The 23,049-nt window shown below is 42.0% G+C and overlaps 1 protein-coding gene across 4 annotated transcripts in view; it reads right to left on the reverse strand.

Moving 5' to 3' along the window:
* Window positions 1–40: 40 nt before the first annotated feature.
* Window positions 41–23,049, reverse strand: part of wdr27 (WD repeat domain 27) — a 69,622-nt gene continuing 46,613 nt past the window's right edge. For 3 of the 4 annotated variants that reach the window (XM_031579568.1, XM_031579569.1, XM_031579567.1), the window contains exon 25: window positions 16,790–17,282. In XM_031579568.1, the coding sequence (XP_031435428.1) occupies window positions 17,214–17,282 (69 nt within the window). In that variant the 3' untranslated portion in view covers window positions 16,790–17,213. Of the gene's footprint in view, window positions 4,164–16,789; window positions 17,283–23,049 lie in introns of those variants that run through there. The other variant, XM_031579571.2, reaches the window with a different exon arrangement.

Genomic DNA, 23,049 nt, shown 5'->3' on the forward strand with positions numbered 1-23,049 from the left:
GACTTGCACCGGCTAAAATACCCCCTCCCCTTTACCCTCCCCTCCACGCACGCTAATCCCACCCCCCAAAAATGAAATCCGTCTCATTGAAGGATGCTTAACTGCGCCTTGGTATAGGGAGGAGCTATTCATAGAGAAAGTAAAGTGAAAGTCACTTTCTCTCCCGAGTGGTTTCATGTTGAGCGAGCATTCGAATTTCCACCCAATTCTGGCATATTCTTCGAACTGAAATAAAATTGCAGTACGGTTTATAGAAGTCTTGCGAATACGTTTATCTGGACTAACAGTATTGTGTATTGTTAACTACCTACCATAACGTATGTCTGTGGAAATGCATTCAATTCTTACGTCTGCTGTATTGAAAACACTGTCATTATATTGGCAGAAAATTCCTGAATAGTTATCAATAGGAGACCACGTTGGCTACCACAATATTAATTTACACTGAATGCACATAAGAGAACGAACTTGTGTTTTGGCTGTATGTTCATACATTCAGATTTATGTGGGCTATGTAAAACACTGTCATGATGGGCAAGACGGGGTCCGACACGTTCACGGGAGACCTCTTGTGTCTGGGGAGTCACAAACACGATGGAGTTAACGGATTTAAGTGAGCTCTGAAATTTTGGGTACCATTGCTGGCGAGGAGTGTATGCCTGGAACGAATTATTTCTGTCAGTGATCCTGCTCTCTGGTATTGTCGGATAGGAACGGCTTGTAACTCTCACCAGTGAAAGAGCACATTCCTGAGGATTTGATTTGAGAGTTTGTGTGGGTGAGCTTCTTAAACAATAGTTCGTTTTTTGTAGAGAGATGTGCGTCATTTCATGACACCCGGAAAGAGAGCGCACAGTATTCACCAAGTGAGGATGAGACAAAACACTACGAACTAAACTGTCATAACTTGAGTTTGTTTGTGATATTTTTAAGATTAAACACAGCTCTCCTCATCACAAGAATGTGTGCTTAACTTTTTAGCTATGCAATGTTTTTATTCACTGATGTCAAATGAAAGATCTACATACTTTAGGAGTTCACTCAGACTAGCGATCATTATGTACATCTTAATAGAGATCATAATAAATGTACACCTCAGAAAGTTTGAAATATTTAAGTGCCACTTTGAAAGCACAGTTTTTGCATACTTTTGGATGCCAACAATTCAGAGTGGTGTGATAAAAAAAAAAGACATAGATGTTATCCTGAGGTCAGTGGTATGGACAGGGCCACTGCAGGATGCAATCAGGGGGCATTTGAGATTAGCAAGAGGCCCCACTTTTTGTAGTGTTAGATTGGTCTGAGTTACAGTCAGTGGTGTCATAGCCATTCCAGCTGGGGGTGGGGGGCAGGGATGTCCAGATTTATTATATCTGGACTTTTGAATATCTGTCCTATGTCAAATACAGTTCAATTTACAGTCCCTCCAGGATCTTGTGAAGGTATGTTGTGAATGTGCGCACAAGATAAAGAGTATCTCCTTACGGGACCTTAGGAGCTCCATTCTAATGGGAGTATGCGGTTGAATTTTGTGACCTGCATTAGTCAGTGAAATATAGGCTACAGTAAGATATCGGCCTATATAGTTATAGCATATAGTTATCAGCATGCATGTGGTAACCCTTTACTCAAAAAATTGACAGCAGATCTACCTGAAGTTGCATGGATGGGACACAGCTTGCGTTAATACATCAGCAACAAAAAAGAAGAATTTACTTACACCAAAAACACTTATAATATGACATAGTCTGTGGTTAAAACCCTCTAATGACGATCTGCAGTGTGATCAATTAACTTGTCTGGTCTCCTGATTGACCCAGTTACAGTGATCCTAGTTCTCTCAGTTCCCCTTCTTTGTGCTTGTCTGGAAACCTCACCCTCTGGACGGGCCAATTAACAGCATGGGCTCGGCTATCGCCTGTTGCTAAACAGGCCACAGAGAACCACATTTCAAGCAGATCATAGCAAACGCTGGCTCTCTGAACGCACTACTTGCTATGATGAAATGTCAGCTTGTGCATCAAAAAATCCATTCTAACCTCAAATGGTGACCTCATATAGAGGTTTTATGGTTTTTAAGCAGAAAGTAGGTTAGTGTGACAAGGGTGTGAGTGTTGGGGAGTGTTGGCTTGGCACCTCACAAATATATACTTTGAGCCAGTATTCAAAAAACAATACAGGACTATGAAAACCTGTTGTTGTGATGTTATGTTATGTTTTCTTTTTTAAAAACATAAAAAAATAGGTCAAAAGACAATGATTTAATTGTGATACCCAACAGAATGAACTGAAATGCTTGTTTCTGTTAATAAGTTACCACAAACGGCCTGTAAACATAGCCTGCCAACAGCTGAATCACCCCAATGCCACACTCCTGGCAGATGGAAAAAGGCTGGCATTTTAACATGGCAGTGAAATGCACACGCAGCAGGAAACATGACATGGTTTGTGCATTAGATCAACCCTTAAAACCTTATCATGGACTCCAAACAAAGGTTAGGATTGTGGCAAGTTGCAAAGCGTTTATTTTATTCTCTTTGAAATCTGTTTCTTTTTGATGTACTAACTTGAAAACAGCAAGTTCATCTGAATGAACTGGCAGTTATCCATTCTGATTGGGCCCATCAGTGGTGCAGAACAGGCATAGGCTTTTGTTAATTGTTCACAAAGAATCCTGCATTAATTCAAATGTCACATTGGAAATATTTGTCTTTTTTATGTACTGAAGTCACATGGATTGGTGCTGAAATCTTCAGATGCAGGTTTTCCACACATATCTCAATGGTTTGACCAAAATGAACAGATAGCCTAAGATCAAGCCCCATTATCATGTCAAAATAACACACATTTTGACATTTAACTGAATCTTTATGTCTCAGGGATATATCAATTAAACACTGTCACTACTGACACTATCAAAAACCTAACCCTTATAACCTTATACTTTCGATTTAGATGCATATGCTTTTAGATAATACCATAAACTATATATGAGCACACTTTTGTTTTGTATTTTTGTTCTTGTGTGTGTGTAAGGCCGCTCATTTGAGATGCCCAGGCCTCTGAAGTTGTCCCCAAAAAGACTAAATGAAAACCTCCCAGCTGTTATGTTATCCAGAGGCCTATCTATCCAAGCACCCCTCTTGGATGCACATAGTCTTCCTGTGTGAGTCATTATTAGAGTTATTATTCAACTTTATTACACAACTCTCTCAGTCACTGAATATGGCAAAGCATTATCTCATCTTGGGGTCACAAGCTTGTGAAACCGTATTAAGTAAGCAAGTAAGCAAGATAACCAATATTTGATCATTCCCACCTACTTACTTTCGAGGGAAGATAAATATTTTCATAACTGTTGAGTCTGGTTGATTCATATTTTGGCCCAGCCTTTATACATTGTGCTATTAAACCAAACATAATGCCCTGACCAGTAATACTGTTTACAGGAAGAACCCCAGCACCTGTGGAATGCCTCACCTATCCTCTGAGCTACAGAGAGAAAGCACATAACAAAAGAAGGGCAGCATGAGTCAAAAGTGGGGAACAAATCACAGGCTTATAAACTATCTCACACTTTATGATGCATGGGGATGAAATGAAACATATATTGCTGCATCTGAACTATCTGTGAAGTATTTTGGACAGAGTTTGAAGAGGGCAAATGTGCTTTTATAGCATCAACACTCGTGGCCAAGAACAATGTTTGCCAAGCCAAGCCACGCATGGCATCAGCTTTCCAGCGAGGAAAGGCTTCTGGGTGGCATGTCTAATGGTATAAGGGCTTGCTTCAGTGGAGACATCATCAGGGATACGTTTTAAATGAGTGCAAATCTAGCCTAGGGTATTAAGTGGCAACATGTGTTTTTCCGCACCCAAGCTGCAAATCAAGGAACTTAAATTCCACGGAGCTGTTGTGTGCCTCTGTGCGTGCTCACATGTGCGTGTCTATCCAGCGTGCATGTGAGCGTGCCCTGGCATATGTATATGCAGATTTAAGACATACATAACAGCTGTGTACTGTATATTTGTGCATGTGGGTATGCAGATATGTGCCATGCATATGTGCTGTGATACTTATCTGTAATGCAGTAATATAGATCCATTCAGTGGCACGCGTAGAGCCTTCAGTGCAGCCAGGTGCACTTCTATTTGGAGTTTACCTGGTAGAGATGATAGATGGTGTAGGAAATACCAGATCAGTAAATAAATACCATAATGTGCTACTTCAAAGTGCCGATAACTCATTACTTATTCAAGCCCATGTTTCTTTTCCTCGGGAAAGAAGTCAAATATGTAAGAACTCTTAAGGCCACGAGGGAGATTGATGTCATTCATAAATACCTGAGAGTTCAGAACCATATGCAATAGTAAAACTTTACTGGGGAAAACAAAACCTTTATAACCCTCCATGTAATGGGGAAATCTTTCAAAATAACAAGTCTACCGGTTGACACCTCTTTTCCCTATGCGATTCATATGGATCATGTTAATAAAATACATTAAAATAACTTATGGTAGCACAAAAGAGCATAGAGACAAATTACACAGTTCAGTCAGTGGAGTATAGCTTTAATTTCCGAACACTGACAAAAGCAAGCCTCATTTCCAAAACAACTCCATTTTTGAACTATTACGGCATTCATCACAAAGTAAATTTTTCAAGCATTCTTCACATTTGGTGGGGCCAGCTGTGCCTATCCATCCCAACCGGTTATGCAACAGGGATCCACACAGTGATATCACTGCACCGGCTTAACTAGGAGTGTGGCAAACGTTTCCACTGTGATGTAAACTCGGTGAGATGGATTCTTTCCCAGATGGAGATTTTCATCCCCGGGAGTCGAGCAAGAAGTCGAAGACCTGGAGAAAAACACCCTCTGAGAGTAATCCTGCGTGCAGCCTCTGACAGAAGCCAGGTGCGGACGGAGCCTCCCGAGGAGGCCAATAAGCACGGGACAACACTCCAAAAATGGTCCTCCCGCTACAATGATCTGAGTGCGGGAGTGAAAATGGCATCTCACGTTGCAGACTAAAGCTTTTTTATTTTAGGAATCATTAGCTGTTTCTGTAATGACTGACACATACTGCACATTGACACAAGATCACATAATCAGGGTCCAAATGCATCCCAGTACAAAACACAGCTAAATAGTCAAATATACGAAATATTCAGTAGTTAAGTAACGTTTCCAGTGTTCCATAATGCCAATGAAACCAAAGTCATGGGCTCAGTACCCAAGGAGCAGAAGAAGTAATACAATGTATTATATCATACTCCATCGTACTGTATCATAAATTGCTTTGAATAAAAGCTTCTGCGGAATGTATAAACTGTACATAATTAGCATTATGCAATTAGCATGGGAAATGAACAGACAGATGCACAGGTTATGGAAAGCCTCATAAAACAGTGAAAGAGATCTTCAACCAAGTTGCTTATTGCTTTCTTTGGTGAGTGATGAGTATTACTTATTTTCTGCACCACACTGACTTCCAGCTGCATCTGTTGAAACCATGAACTTAAAAGGAGGCCCATGGTTAGGACATTTCTAATATCCTGTTCTTGTTTTCATCGGTTCTGTTGACTTCGAACAAGGGAACAAGCTGCGCACAGATCATTCATGGCCTCAACAATTAGACTGGGCTTGTTTATGAGCATACTTGTGTGCTACCCAGTTCAATGGTGCTATTGGCATACCTCCAGATTTAAAAATGAAATGTATTGAAACGTAATGAGTTAGCCCATAGCCTTTCAACCTCAACTGCAGCTCCAGAAAAAAAAAACAGATTCAATATCCTTTTCACCTTGTAACTGTTGTAACAGATCTTCACAGCTTTTATGTGCAGCACATGTAGAACAGTCAACAGTTTTTTGTCTCGTTTCCACTCATGTATGCAACTGTCTTTCTTCATTTGGACGTTTGGTTTTTAATAATGGCTTCCAGACTGTTCACTGCCTCAAGTCTTTCCTCACAGATCGCCATCAGCACTCTATACTCTATAACACAGTTTTGGAATAGCACCGAATCCTTTTATTGTTTAATTTACTTTAACTTCATTCCAGTCAATTGCAATCATGGTTTTATGTCTTCTTTCTATATTTGATATTAAATTAAAGAAGTTTCCACACATAAAACACTCAGAACTAAAAGGACTCGCAGACCTATGCCAAGGCCTTTGGTGTGCCAAGGCCAGCAGATGTAAAAATAATGCCCTATCTCGCAACGTTAAAGAAAGAGAAAAAAGATAATTGATCAGAATCAGCTCCAAGATGAATGAGTTCTCTCTTGGCCCACGCTCCACACCTCCATCAAGTTGAATGAAAATTGGCTAAATTGGCCAATAATGCAAACAAACAAACAAACAAACAAACAAACAAACAAACCAACAAATGGTAATGAAAACATAACCTCCTTATGTAATTCATACATTTATGGTCAAAAGAAGGTGTGGCCCTGAACAAAATCAAGCCATTTATGGTTGCGATTAACACGCTGTCTTCAAAGAACGGCGTGCCTCAGGTGTAAAAAACACCTCGCAACTGATCCTCCATTCTTTTGCCTCCGAGGCCATTTTCAGTGCATATGGACTGTGGCGAGAGCCCTCAAATGCAGTCATACTGGAGGAACTAAAACTAGACCCACGAGAATCAATGCCTCCCTTTGTCGATTTCACTTTACGTGCAATTAAATAGTGCAATTAGTCTTCTCGAGCTACAATGGGCTGGCAGGGTGCGTTGTGTTGTGCAGAGTTTGGCTTTCAAAAAAGCAAAGGGGATTTTCTGGAACACGTGGGCTAGAAAAGTGATGACTGGTGTGACTGAGAGTTGTTGCTTCGGAGCAGACAACTTACTGATGACCCTGTATTTGCGCATCATCACAACGGCCACAATACAAACTCCCACTGCAGAGAGCGGTTAGGGAGAGAGGATTAGTTGTAATAAATACGAGGCATTCTGATGATTCGGCCTCTTTCTGAGGGTTGCAAGCAAGAGAAGAGCGAAGAATAAGAAGAAAGAGAAGAATGTGAATCACACACACACGCAAACAAACACACACACACACAGACACACAATGGAAATTTCGACCCTGTCTTAAACAATTTGAGACATTTCATCTAAAAGTGTTTGGACCTCCTCAGCAGTATTGGATTACACTGGTTCTGACTGGCTGATTGCTGAAGAACACAAGGAAGATATCTGCTTTACAGAAAATGGAAAATATAGTGTCATAGCTGAAATTCATCCTTTATATTACTCAAGCAATGAAATCTACAAATTGATTTTGTCCATATGGGGTCTGCATAAGGGGTATAAAACTTTTTCTTTTAGAATTTTGTCAGAGGGAGCATAGAAGAAGTTATGAGGTAGATAGAGAAAAAGATGGAGTGATGAAGAGAAATAGGCAGACAAAGAGAAAAAAAAGATAGTAAATACAGAAAAGCAAGAGACTGGCAATAAATAGGAGGGAAGACTAGGAATAGAACAATGAGCTTATGCGAGAGACAGAAACAGAGAGAGTATATTAAAAGTAGGGACCGGGGAAGAGAAGAGAAGACCAGTTTAGTAGAGAGAGATGGGGAGAGAGATTGAGAGAGAGAAAAAGAGAGAATGTGAGAGAGAGAAAGAGAGAGTGAGAGAGAGAAAGAGAGAGAGTGAGAGAAAGAGAGAGAGTGAGAGCGAGATGGGGAGAGAGATTGAGAGAGAGAAAAAGAGAGAATGTGAGAGAAAGAAAGAGAGAGTGAAAGAGAGAGAGAAAGAGAGAGTGGAGGAGCAGGACTGCTCAGCAGAGCGAGAGTGAGGGGGGAGGAGCTCTGGCTTGGGGTCCCTGGGCACAGAAGGTGCTGCGATGCTGAGCTGCTCCTCCACTCTCTCCTCATGCCTGAGCTGCTCCTCCACTCTCCCCTCATGCCTGAGCTGCACACTCTCTCCTCATGCCTGAGTCTCTGTAGCCACCTCAGTAGCCCCTGCCTTCCTCTCTCCTCATGCCTGAGTCTCTGTAGCCACCTCAGTAGCCCCTGCCTTCCTCTCTCCTCATGCCTGAGTCTCTGTAGCCACCTCAGTAGCCCCTGCCTTCCTCTCTCCTCATGCCTGAGTCTCTGTAGCCACCTCCGCAGCCCCTGCCTTCCACTCTCGCTCTGCTGGAGGGGAGAAACCCTTCAGCAACACAACTGGACACTGGTTAAGCTTCTAGCTTTTTTGATCCATCCTCCCCAATGACGTTTTGTCACAGCTCGATGCAGTTCGAAAGCTGTAAACAATATATGAAAGTCCTTTTTTTTTCAATTGAAAGAGGAAATTGAATAGGGACTTGGCATAGTTGTTTAGATGCTTTAGTGTTTTTGCAGACAAAATCTGTCCAGAATGTCAGGAAGCTAATCCTTGCTGCTGCCTGCTCCAGTAATGTGGCTAGCTGTGTTAGCAGAATTGGCAGCTGAACCAGCTGAAGCCTGCCTCATAGCAACCCAGAGAATCAGTCCTCTATCTTATTACATCAAGGCAAAGCAAAGTGCTTTGCATTGCCTGTGCAGCTGACGAGAAAATGGCTAATTCAGTTTGTTCTTCTTTAAGAATTATAAGTGCATAAGTGCTTTTGAATACAAACATCCTGAAAGAGGGGTATTGCTCAATATTCAATTCAGGGGAGGCAAAAAGAATGCAGTGTTCCTCATCTTTTTTGGGGGGTTGGGGTTGCAACATGTCAAGGAAGGTTATGAATTCCTCTCCACACACCAATGATGGGCCTAAACTCTCTGGCTACTGATGAGAACCTCCTACCAAGCATGTCAGGACCATTCACCGGATTTTCTTTTTGATCTCTCCAAGATTACTCTGTTGTTTTTCTTTCTGTGTCTGCTTCCTCTGTAGTCTCTCTCTCTCTCTCGCTCTCTTTCCCTCTCTTTCTGTATTTGGAGATGAATGTCAGACACGCTATTTTACCATCCTGGTTTCTCATTCAGCTGTGAGCTCTCAGCAGGTGACCTCGTTTGAGGGGAGTGCTGATGAGCTCTGATTTGTGGCATGTGCAAAGGGACCCATCTCTTCTGGTTCTGGTGGACCCTGGGCACATCAAAATGTGTATCTCCGGCGGATGAAAAAAAGAAATCAGTGCCTTGTCGACAGCGCCAAAAGCCTTCGGCTGCGATGGATCGAAAAAGAACTGCCAGTGGAAGAGCGTCCAGTACTCTCATCCAGTACTTCCATTTTAGTAAACGCTTTCACAAAAATGAGCTTCCTTTGAGGCCTGCCCGGCGCGGTGCCCACTAAAATGAATAAATAATAGTATTTAGATAACCAGCCAGAGTGTAACAGATACTGAAGTCAGATCACAGTCAATTTTGCATTAAAAGAGAAAGGGGTTCTTGTCTCGCCATCAAAGTTTTTCGAATGCTACATTCTTTGGAAAAATTATTCACACAGGGGAACCAAAGGAAAATAAATTGCAGCGGCCTCATCCAGCAGGGGAGACAGTTCATAGGCTTCCCAGTGAATGAGAAACCGTCCCTACCATCCTGGGGGTTTTTTTCAAGGAGGAGAAAACCCTGCATTTTTATTCTATATTATTATTCAACTTTTATTTCAGACAGATCTTTAAAAATAATATTTCTTATGACACTCAACTTAGCCCTCACACCCTAGAATATCTTTGTCAAAGAATAGACCACATTAACTGTCTCAAAATTTTAAAAACTAAAATAATATTACTTGGGAGAAGTGAGGAACGACTTAGGATTGCTACTCATCTTGACATAAAAGGACTTAAAGTGAAGGGCACTGTTAAAAACTGTGGTGTCTTGATTGCGATCTCTTTTAACAACCATGTGAAAGCAATAATTAAATCAGCTTTTTGCCATCTCCAATCTCCATCTTCCATAGCCAAACTTAGAGGCCTCATGGCACAAAATGGATTCGAAAAACTCATTCATGCCTTCATGCCTCATTCATGCCTTTATCTCTACCACAATGGTCTTTTCACAGGCTTTCCTAAAAAAAGACCATCAAACAGCTTCAGCTTGTACAAAATGCAGCTGCTAATGTGGCTGCCAGTAATTCACAGAATTGACTTTAAAGCGCTGCTGCTTGTTTATAAATCACTAAATGGGACCGGACCAAATTGCCTCTCGGATATGTTTCAGCTGTACACACCTGCTAGACATCTCAGATCACTTGAGAAAAATCTGTTGGTAATACCTACAGCCAGAACTAAAGACGGGGAAGCAGCCTTTAGCTGATATGCTGCTCAGCTGTGGGACCAACTTCCTGATGACATCAAAGCTGTTTCAACTGTAGCCAGTTTCAAGTCTAGAGTTATGCCCCAACTGTTCTCAGATGCCTTTCGTTAACTGATTGAATGCACTCTACTTTTTATTTATTTACTTTTTTTAAATGTATTCTATTTAATGTACTTTGTATGTTCTCTTAATTATATTCTTTACTTTCGTTTAATTATATTTGATCCTTTAACTTCGTCTATCTTTACTTTGGATGCTCCTTTTGCTCTTATTTATGTAAAGCACACTGAATTGCCTCTGTGTATGAAATGTGCTATAGAAATAAACTTGCCTTGCCTCGCATTTCGTCCTTACTTCACACAAAAGGGGCATTCACAAGAGACACACTGGGCTTTACATCTCCACATAGAAGCAATCTCTCCGGAGGGTCCTGAGAATCGCTGAGGGTCTTCCTGCCGGTTATTGAGTCCAGGTTCTCCCGGCGTTGGCACATGGCGGCATATGGGTCAACCCAGAAAAAAATGTGCACTGGAATGACATGGGGTGCGGTCCGGTGCAGTCTGTCTCAGCGCAGTGGTAGAGAGACCACAGGCCTCGGCTTTCGGTCCAGTCAGTGTCGTCATAGCAGGAGTTGCTGTGACTACGCAAAAAGGGGAATCAGCCATGCCATGTTTCAGCCAATGACTATGAACCTGAATGCTGCCAGTGAACTGGCAGCCCCATTGCCATCACCACACACGCAAAAACGCACTCACATAACACACTTGCATTTAGCTTTTCTCCAGCAATTGCTTGTTGTTGTTTCAGGCTAATATGCAAATGTGGAACAGATGCACTGCTGTGATGCAAACAGCTAAACAGATCTGTCAAACCCCAAATGGGCAGCAAATTGTAAGCAAATCCATGTTTTCAGTTCCCTTACCAGGCAAAACAACAATACCGAATTTGAAATAAAAGCTTTTGTGACTTTCATCCCTCTCCTTCTCTCTCTCTCACTCATCCACCCCGCCTCTCTCACTCTCTCTCTCTCACATACACATACACACACACACACAAATGAGGCATGATACTTGGAATGCCACCTGTAATTGTCCAGCTGGCTTTACTACATCATAACACAACTATTGTGCCCCTGCTGGCCTTGCGTTAACCATCTGTTCACTTCGCTTTCATTAATTATTAATGTATGTGTGTGCACACATGTATGTATCACATCGGGTTCATGTATGTGAGGCCTAAGAATTATCAGCAATCCACAAGAACTGAGGTATCTGAGATCTCTGTCAGCAGCTACATCCAGAAATAGAGCTGGGGAAATGGACAGGCTATCCCTACATGTTGATGTTTAACAATTCAATTTATTGTTGAAGTGACATGCCTGTTATGTGCATGTTGACTTCCATCTTACTTATTTACTGAACATGAACATGCATGGGCTGGTAATCCTGACCTGGCTCCTACTGTCATCCTGTTGTCTTGTCCTGTCCCCTTGACGATGGGGATTGAGTACGATCTGAAATATTTCCTCCACTGCTTTGTTCCCAGACAAGCTAATGGATATCTGAGACAGTTGGGTACTAGTTGTACTTTTGCAGTGTTGGAACGTTCCATTTTAAGCTTCAGGATGTACGGTACCTTTTTGCTGGCAGATTTGAACTGAATTAAGGGAAAATGCAGAAGAATGTGAATTTTTGGATGTCTTTTTGTGCAAGTCTCCAACGGCAATGTAGCGCTTAACACTGTCATAAAACCAGATATGAAAAATGATTTTTTTTCTTGCGTTTGAAAGAGTTCAAATAAATATTTCACATGCAGTAGTTTATGGAAAAAATGTGTTCTCTTTGAATGTAAGGCTTACTTCCACCGAGCACAGATGCATACTGACTTAAAACATATTGGAAGCAACTGTTGAACTCCAGGTCTCCTGTCTGCACACATCCATGTGTTAGGGTTCAAGATCTTCATCCCTTTTGTCAGTGAGCAGCCTGACACCTGGGGTGGCTGGGAGTTCCTATGGGTGATGACTTAATCATACGATACAGGCCTTAAGAACAATAAAGTTTATGAGCAGTGCACTCTGAAACTGGAAAGGAGAGAATACATGTTGGAATATTTGGATAAATATTGGTGTGCGACAGATCCTCGATGCAGTCCACTAACAGGAACAAACACACACAAATACACACCATGGATGAAGAGATACACATGTCATAGACACGTCAGCACCATTGTTAAAGGACTCAAAGCTACAGCCATAAATTATCGTATGCTATGTTTATGATACCATCAGCTCTGTATCCTGGAGCACCGACGTTCTAACAGGAAATAGTGCTTGGAGATGCTTTTGGGGACGATATGTTGTGTTTTATTTATTCACGGTTTTAGGTTCAGGTCTGGCAGAGAGCTCCACAACATGCTCTCCCACCCATCCTCTGCACTATTTCACGCCTGCTGCTCCTTTCTTGTGTTGGGAACACTAGAGCTTCCTTTTGGGGGAATGCATGATAACACTCTCAGCCTTCAACGGTCAATAACTCATAAGCCACATATTATCTCAGCATTGACAGTGTGAAAGCAGATCCTTTGTGTGAACTTGAACGCCTCAAAAAAACAGTGCTGAGCGACCATCTGAACGATGCGCATGTGTTTAAACAATTCCTTCCATCTCGCTGTGTGCATCGTAAAAAATGTCGAACTTAAAATAAAAAAAATTAAAACGGCAGAAAGTCTTACACCATGCATTGTGGAGTTGTGATGTTGCAGGTGCTGCTGCCCCTGAGACTGCATTTCACAGAAGGCCGGGCGGGGGGAGAAGACAGGCAGAACTGCTGACCTTTCCAATACAATTTGGATCCCTTGCAGATTCCTAGCTGGGCATGTAGTCTATAATAAACGAGGGAAGACTATTGGAATAGTGCCGTAAACCTTTAGGTAAATCAGACAAAAGTTGTGATTATCTTACCAAGAAAACATGACCTTGAAAACATCACTGCTCAGTTCATTTGGAAATACATCATGAGAGATCAGACAATTATACAAATAGAGAATGGCCAGGTGGCACTACTCTTCTCATCATCTCATCGGCACAAATGCTACGGAGACAAAGCCTCTTATAAATGCTGCCACATCAACATTTCAAAATGATGTGTTATAATCACAGTTTTAATCATTCAAAATATTTATATATGTTTGGTTATGAAGGCTACACTGGGAAGAGATACAAAGCACTATTATCTTTTACAAACAATAAAAAATACAACTCATTCTACAGAAAAGTCAGAAATTTACAAGGAATTTAAATCAATAGTCTAGCCGTTTTTAGACATACTGTTGTGATGCATGGTAGGTAGCTGGGGTTTATGTAAAATGCTTTTTTTAACGTTAATGACATCCATATTGCTCCAGTAAATTGTCTCGCTGTCTGAAACCTGGAGCTCTCGGAGACAGCCTGGAACCATGACAAGTGCTTTCGAACACACAGTTGTTTTCCATGAGAGCGTCTACAGAATTGCAACTTTTTCACAAATATCACACGTGAAAAAGCGCAAATTAGCCAGACAGCAGCAAGACAGTTATATAGAGTGCCAGTGTCATCTGCAGCAAGTTATTTTCAGTGTCATCTACAGCAAATCATTTATTTTTCCCTGTGAAATGACTGACTTCAGTAAAAGTCACTATTGCTATCTATGCCTGTCTCCATTTCTAAGCAGAATGAAAATGATAAACACGCCATTTAAGTTATTAGTGGTGTTTCACTCCCCCTTCATTTCAACAGACTCAACTGATTTGTGATTTGTGACTGGCATTCATACAGATTTTTCAGAGCATGCTTAACTGCTTAAGAGCATGCATACATTCTTTATATCAAGTTCATATTTAATTATGTGTCCACAACAAAAAACTCATAAAACCAATCCAACATGAAAGACAGATGATCTAGGGGTGACACAGCAGCAGACCTATGAGGTCCATGACTTGCAGATGAGCAACATTTACATGAATTTCAGCACACAGGATACCACACTCACACACATCAGACTGTGGAGCTTACTACAAAGGCTCATAGTTCACAACAAGGTCATGTATTAATTAATAAGGCCTTGTTTTGCTCAGGCATTATATCTAATTATTTATGTTGCGCTGAGAACTCACAGAGAGTTGCTATGGTTACAAAGTAACTACAGCACTGAGTTTACGTCCACTTTTACCACAGGTTATTTATTGCATTACATGAGTTCACCCACTCCCCTTCCCAAAACTACAATACTGTTTATACGCTTCCACTGCCAAAGTACAGAATAAAAGTAATATAAAAGATTGAGGAGTCCTGAACATTACACAAACATCTTTACCACTCCCAGACTTAACTCTCTCCCGTTTCTCAGATCCATCGGACCAGGCCAGTGACTCCCACTTTCATATAGCCTCTCCGAGCTAAGCATATTGTACATATGTAGACGTTCAGCCTTCCAAAACACACAGAATAATGTAAACAAATCCTCCTGAATTCAGAGGAAAGCCTCTCACTGCTTAGGGAAATAGATTAATGGCAGTGTCCAGAGGTTACTGGTCCAGCTCCCCAGCGAAGGGTGGCTGTGCTCATGTAGTGAGACACTTAACCTCAGTGGCTTCACTTTCACCGTCCAGCAGTGGGGATCGAAAATGTCACAGTCTGAATGTGTGACCCTGTAGATTTGCCTGGGGTCCTCTGAGGAGGGCTGGTCTACAGTAACACGGGAACACTGATACTTCACCTCAAGATCAGAAGACCATACTGCAGTGAGGAATCTGTTCGGGCTCCAAAAACCTGTCTACGGCCTAGCAACTCGTAAGTCATCACTCTGAGGTCAACAAGATTCATTAACCATGTCCAAAGTACTTCATAATAGGAAGCACATAGTACATTTGATCCAATTGTTTCCAGTGCACAATAATGACCAGCTGGGCTATCTGCTCTGCGTTGACATTAAATGTATTGAGTTGTTGTGTTATTACATTGTAATAAACAATGAAATGCATGGTGTTTCTACATCCTGAATATGAAAATGTAGCTGTCCAGTTTATGATAACTTTTCAGACTGTAATCTTAGTGTAAAACCCAACCCTGATGTTAACTAGGCAAATGGCTTCATGCTTATTATCACATAATTATAAATCAGTACAGTGAACCTCCCTGCAATGCTGTGTTCCATGCCAAACAGAGAAGCGAAAACAAATGAATTGCAGTCAAGAGCGGCGGTCAGAGAGGTCTGCAAAGTAGAGGGTTTTGTGCATGGAAGATTGCTGATCAGGAGATCATGTCCAACCTACTCTTTCTAATACTATGCTATGGCAAAAGAATAGGACAACATAGTCTCAGCCATGCTGATATTTAGTATAACAGCACCAATTATCATGTGATTATATACATATATTCTTTTGGCATGAAAATGAAATGTAAAATACAGAAAAATAAAGCTGGTTTAAAAAATGGTTATAGAATTACTTATGATGTGCTATTTTCTCATGTTCCCATCTAGAGTCAAAACTGTAGTACTATTGTACTGAGTCCTAGTACACATTTGTGTGTGGAATGCAGTGCTTCAATATAACGTTGAATTCTTTAAAAGAATGTCGAGGCAACTGGGGGACTCCTGTTCCTGCTGACCCATGGTTGCCAGGTTTCTTTTTACAAATGATAACAAAACTCACAGTTGGAGTAAACTATCTATTACCATATTACAACAAAACTATCTGGAATACTCTGTCTGAGACGAGCTCTCACTAACCAGCCCATAAAATGATATCTGCAAACATACTGTAACATCTTACATACACTGACATGATCCTTGCTTATCATTAACCGACTTTTGGTCGCCCTACCCTAAAAGGTAATGTCTTAACCCAAACCACGTACTGTTAGCCAGCTTGTACACTTTAAAGGACAGAGAGGGACATCACTCATAAGACGTCTAAGACTAAACGCATGAGGAACACAGTATAGTATATATGCAATACCCATACATGGACACACAGATGAAGAACTCCAATTCTCATTGGTACATCCCTCTGAGACAGATGGTGCTCATTCTCAACCTGTGGGAGAGATATGTAGCCATCAGAACACAGTTGCTGATATGCCCTTTCTGAAGTTAAACACAAACCATCCTCTGCCAAGTATGAGTTTATGATCTGGACTCCTTCGGCATGGCATCAGGCCCAAAACTGTGCGGGAATATTTTGAAACCTTCATCATGGGCGTGGGGGTGTAGTGATCTCATATGGAGGAGAAGGAGGAGGCCGGCGAGAACCACCCTATCCCTACCGCTCCATCACTCTTCTCCCCTTGCCTGACGCCACAGCTGGCTCTCATACTCCTGAGAGTTAATTACCACTAAATCGTCACTCTCATTCATGAGGCCCCTCAGGTCCTGGACATATTCTGTGGTCTCCGATATTTACACGATAATGCTCTCGCGTGCAGAAAATATGTCCTGCTTATGCTTTGAGATAAACGGTAGCTTCACAACGCTTCTGTTGACGGGAGCGACTTTCAAAGAGTAAATGTCATTCAGCTTTGCAACTTGTTTATTATGGCCAAAAAAAGTCTACATTTTCATGGGATAGCATTTTCAAAATAATGTCTACACAGACAAGGTCAACTGTACAGTACACAACTGTCAAATAAGTGCAAGTCTCTACATATACCTATGAGCAAAGTCAATACAGATATTCAGTGTTCTGACTCTGCTGCCCTGTGCAGTGTGCCTACATGTTATATAAAGCCCTTATGCATGCGGTGGGCGAGCAGTCGTGTCAGTGGAATGGGTGAGGTCATGTGGGGCGCTCCTGCCCTGGCTGTGGCCCATGGTACAATGTCCGCCCTGAGTGATGTAACGCCCCTTAAGTCTCTCAGCCCTTCGCCACATGATGCTGCAATTAACCCCAGGTGGCTCGGCGGGCCTTGAGGGCGCTGCACTCCCAGGGTGGTGTCGCTCTCGTCACAGGAGAGAGGCCCTCTCTTCTGGGCGAAACAGCCCCAGCCTCCCATCTAGGGTGCCTGTCAGGAGCTGGGAAATGAACAATAAACACACTTAACATCAACAGCATGTTTAAATGAGAGTGGACTTATCCATGTCATGGTCATGGTGGTCCTCTGTCAAAGACTTCATGATTTTGTTTCTGTAAATGGCAATGGGTTCCTGGACAGGTACAACGTGGGTGAAGGACATAACTGCAAGTATGAATGTACAGAATGTACAGAGCTGGTATGGACATTTTTGATTTAACAATTATTGATTTGTGTGATAAAACTGTTACTGTTTTAATCCTGTTCACTTCGTTAACTTTTACTCCATCCTAAACAATTCATTACATAACGCAACACCTGTTTTTCCTCAGATGGGGCCGAACAAATGGGGTTCGCAGTTTTGTTTTTGAAGTCACAGTAGCTCGTAAAAATGTTCTCATATTCTTCACAGTGGTACAGCTGCCACGTGCTTGCTGCACGTCTACGGCTCTGCGCACTGGACGTCTGCCATCTCTCTACAAGACGTTCCCCTAATTAGCGACTAGCTAAGGGTTCAGGGGGCCAGACAGTGTTTGAAACTTCATGCCAGTGTTTGTTCACAAGATCATCATTGTGGAGCACCATAAACCTTTAGTACATGCAGACAAACGGCAAAAAAACATCTTCGCGTTGGGAGTCTATGTCAGACTTCCAGCAGAGGAGGGCTGTTATCTCATGTTCCACAGTCAGCCAGAGGATCACGGTAAGCTAGCATTACCTAACTGTTCCTGGAGCCAGCTGGGCTGCAATGCCAATGGGATCCGGTCCAGACGAGTTTTACTGGGACCCTATAGTGGTCATTTACGGCCGCTTCAGAACCGGTTGATGTATTAAAAAGGCAACGGGTCAAAGATTTAGAATGAGCTCAGTGAAGCCAATTATAAAATCAATATGCCTTTGTGCACTATAGAGGTGTGCAAAATGTAGAGGAAAATCTCTCTGCCAGAATGTATACTGTTGCGAACGCAAAACCTACATACGCAGTGGTGTAATGCGATGAGAGACTCACTCTGAACCGGTTCTAACAGGAGAAATGACAATAATAAAGTGGACCATTCCTGATACGGCCGGAGCTCTTCTGAGAATCAGCACGTCTGCTCAAAGGCATGAAAGGGATGGAAAAGTCAGAAAGGTATTTATCTGTGAATGACTCAGATGAAACCAGGCAGGCCGGGAGCATTAGCTTTACAATCCTTCTGGCTCTCCTGATGTCTCCGACTGCCTCTATCCACAGCCGACAGCGATGTTATGCAGCTGGGGGAGAAATGTCAGGAGGAGGGCAATCTCAATGTAGAAGAAACTGTAATAAGTCTGTTATTCCCTATATGATCATGAAACAAAGAGTCGGTGGGTTTAATTTGAATGATGTATAAAAACCCTTGAGTAACCCCAAGATTCTGAGTTATTTGGGAAACATTTTTTCCTATGTAAAAGGAGCACCAAAGGAAATGTTCACATTACTCGAACCCTTCAAAAACAAGCACTCATATTAGTTCTTCAGTCTGCCTTACGCTAACCATACACTAGAGGACTTTGAAAAGGCTTTTAAAAGACTCAAGTCTGACAACCTCTCACATCTAAAGACAATGTGTCATTAGTCACAGAGTTTTTCATCATAGACTGACTTTTGCAAAGGACTGAGGATCTTGCAAGGTCACTATTTTGCAAGGCTGGAACAAGGTTCGTTTTGAGATTATTGCTCCTGGCGGAAATGTACAAGAGGAGAAAACTGTGGAACAGTGGAGCAGAAACAGAAGGCCACAGCTGCCGTTGTGTGTGAGGTGGTTTGAACCCGCTTTGCTGCTTTCCGTTTGGGGCTGGAGAGAGCTCACCTATTGGTTGTTGACAATGTCCATGAGCCAAGACTAAACACTTATAATAATATTTAACAGTCTATTTTATTAGTATGTCAAGACAAGAAAAAAACTGACTGAAGACAGCTTGGATGACCAGCTTACACCAAACGATCGAGAGGACGGGAGTGCTCCACAACTCATGATTTTATGACTCTGTGACAGTGAAATCGCTTGGAAATTCATTTGGTGTAAGGCCAGCATTAGATAACCTCTGTCTCTGTGCGTTTATGATCGCCATTATTATTCATTTGAGGTGGTTTACGTAAGGATTCACCAATGCGAGGTGTGTCTCAAAGTACAAAATTCCTGATGTGAAGTGTGCCAGAGTGTGTTTCATTCACAATCACCATGGCCACCTGCCAGCATTTTCAATAATAACTTTCACCAAATATTTCACCAAGTATCTTTTGGTCGGTCACCGAAACTTTTTTAATGAGCACGAAAGATAAATCAGAAGTTCTCCCTAAGACAGTTATGTAATCTGAAATAGTACCCAAATGCTAGCTAAAAGCAATAGGAGACAGAATCACAAATCAACAGGTCAAGGTCAGGGGAATGGTGAACTTGTTGCCATACTCGGCGATGTCTTACCAAGTATAGCATGGGCCCAGAGACCAGAGCAGCAATAAATGTATTATATAAATGCAGTCCATCTCTTAAAATCCAAATCTATCTTCAAAGGATGCAGTGTGTCAACGTCTACAATAAAAAGCCTTTGGAAGACACTAATCCACCTCTACTTACTCCTATCTATCAACAGCAAGGCCAGTGCAAGAATTTAATGGGGAATGTAATCATATCTGGTGAGTAGAACTGGTTGGAGAGATTTAAGATCTCATGAACTCGACGCTGCACAACACAAGTACCTGACTGAGTGTATACCCGGTATACAAATTGGCTGGGCTGAGGCTGGGCTGTGGTTGGCCACTGCCACATGAGGGACATTTACAGCACAGTCAGCCCACCCTTCTGAAAACACACAAAAAAATCACATCTGCCCACCCACCACCAGATTCATATAAACTTAAACTTATACCTGGCTTAACAGAAGAGAACAGAAAATGACAATGATAGTTTAAAGGCCTTCAAACATGGCACAGCGATTGAGAGATACACCCCCTTTTCCTTCAAACTGTCCCAGACTACATGCTTTAGCCAAAAGTAGCCTGAATATGATCATACTCTAAATGTCAGGTACAGCCTATTACTTTTGAGTGGCCTCTAAACATCTTCCTGTGAAACACTGTACATCCATCATAAAACCTTAAGAGCTGATGTTCCTCTGAGGCGTGTTTGCCAGCAGGAGGTGGTTTCCTGATTTAGCAGGATTATAACGGGGTATACCTTTGATAGCAGGCCAAAGAGAAAAGAAGAAGAAGGAAAGTCATGTCCCAGGCCGGTGTGAAATTCAGTAACACCCACAGGAACTTTACACCGTGTTTGCTGTGTGCGCTGCTCCTTGAACCTCCACCAAGACTTTCAGGAGAGCAATAACTTTGCCGCAGAAAAAAAAACAAAAAAAAACAAAAACCAGGCAGGACGAATGTAAAGGTGGTTTGGCAGGAGGCATAATTTCCAGCATTACATGCGGCTACTGGTGGAAATGGGATTTCCTGATTTGAAAGCAGAAACACAAAGCCCTGCAGGAAGAAAATGCTGGCATGGCAAGATTTTTGTTAACCGGTTTTGTAATACTTGTGTACCACCACAGCTTGGTGACTGCATGGGAATGCACTTATTTGTTCATCAGTTCTAGTGGAGTTTTAGTGGAGGACCTTGTAATAAATCAATGTGCTACATTAATTAGTTTGCGTCTTTAATGATCTTTCATAAGCTTAAAACACACACTGACACAACTATGCACTCGAGAGAATTGACAATAAAACTCTCATCAGAGGATGATGATTGTCAAACATATGAATGTGAAAGCTGTGCTACAAGAGATTAATAACACAAGCATATGCTGCACTGTTCCTAAGAGGCATACATAAGAGCACCAGAGTCCTCTGGATTTGTTCACTGGCCCTGGCAGGAAGGCTGTACGATGGGGAAAGGATGGAGGCAAGGGGGGAGTAGAGGGCAAGTTCTCATTCCCAGAATACATCTGGTGGTGTCAGAGAGGGGTCACACCTCTATACTAACTTCCAGAGATCAGTGTAGAATGTACCTAATGACCGGTGCTTGAGGACAACTCAGAGCTTAGGCAGGAGGTGAATCCCAAGACCAACTAACTGAAACGAAAAGATGTTGCTTAAGAACGCACTGGCTTTTTGGCCTGAGGTGGTGACTCAAACCTGGATATATACGTACAACAATCCAACTATATTGAACCAAAGATCGACAGGTACTGATCTTCAGGATTCCTGTTTTAGCAAAAGCTCTGATAGTCTTGCATCACATGAAGATGTTTAACACGTTAAGATAGACAGATTAATTAAAAGCAGTCATTATACCATAACATAAACATTATATATAACTGCTTAACTCACAGCATTCAACGCAAGAGGGACATCAGACCAACAATAAAATAACTATCATCTGAGACGTTTCCTTGACCTGCTAATAGACATACTGCCAGATCCTTATTCATGCCTGTGTCATCACTTTGACTGCTCATTATTCATACGCAAAGTGGCCTGTTGAACTCTGCTGGGAGTGCAGATGAAGAAATAAGTGGGCCATAGCACGTCCATGGCGGAATATTTTCTACAATATTTGGATCCCCGACTGTAAAGTCAACAAAGGTGATTTTTACCCAGGACACCATTCTGTTTTCTCAGCTTTGCTCGCCATGCAGTATCGCTATCAAATTATGACAGTCTCATTCCGCTGGAGGCCATCCACAGCGGGAGAGAAGGAGAGAGAGAGAGAGAGAGAGAGAGAGAGAGAGAGAGAGGAGGAAAAAAAAAGGAGTAGAGAAAAAAACAAGGGTAGGGGAGGATGGAATGAAAAAAAAAAGAAGACAGGATGTGTCCTCTTCATGCCTTTCTCATCACAGGAGGCCGTTTAAATTGGGTTACCAGAGAGCCCATCCACCCGGTGCAGCTTTCCGTCGCCATACCTTCCGAGTCACACGACGACGGTTGTTAGCTCCGAAACGTATTAAGCGGTGGGAGTTCTCCTGGAAGTGCCGATGATCTCATGGTTTGGCGGCGCCTGTCAAAGCCTTTTCGGCGCCGCAAGGCCTTCTCTCGACACACACAGCGATGACATGGTGATGCGCTATAAGTAACCCAAACAGAGCTTGGCCTCCAGAGTCTCAGAGCTGACCCACAAGCCTGCTCAGCCAAACTCTGAAAAGACTTTCAGTGGGTTATTCCTCATCCTTGACAAGGTTAAAATGGCTGTGATTTCATTCAGCAGTGCTGTTGAATGTGCTTGCTGTGATAAGTATCAGATGTTAAGATGACCACACTTTCAGCTCGTCACTCCAGCTTTCAGTGGGTTATTCTAGTTGGAGTTCTCACCATTAAGGCTAAATGGTTAGTCATCTTAGAAGACCTTAAAGAGACAGTGTGTAACATTTTTTAACATGGAACATGGAAGATACCATCTTCAAATTAATGTTCATGGTATATGGTCATGTAAAGGACAGATAAACACACCTGTCATTCCAACTTACCACCTAGGCTATGCACTCTGCAGTTCTGTGGTTCGGGTTGGACCACCCCATGAAAAGTAAAAAAAAAAGCTTTTACAGCATGACATCGCCAACTCTGTCGCCAAAAGCCATGAGTTAGCATGCCAGAAAGCCTTTTATTAGAGCCCACTGTGCTGTTGTTGTTGATGTTTGTAAGGAATTTGTATGCCTTTTCACTTTCAGTAGTTAGATTGACCAAAAGTAGTTTTTGACCAAAACTCCTTACTGCTGCATTAATGTGCCTTGGGAAAAACCACAAAAAAAAACAATCA

This window comes from Clupea harengus, chromosome 13, assembly GCF_900700415.2.
Source record: "Clupea harengus chromosome 13, Ch_v2.0.2, whole genome shotgun sequence".
NCBI classification, from domain to species: Eukaryota; Metazoa; Chordata; class Actinopteri; order Clupeiformes; family Clupeidae; genus Clupea; species Clupea harengus.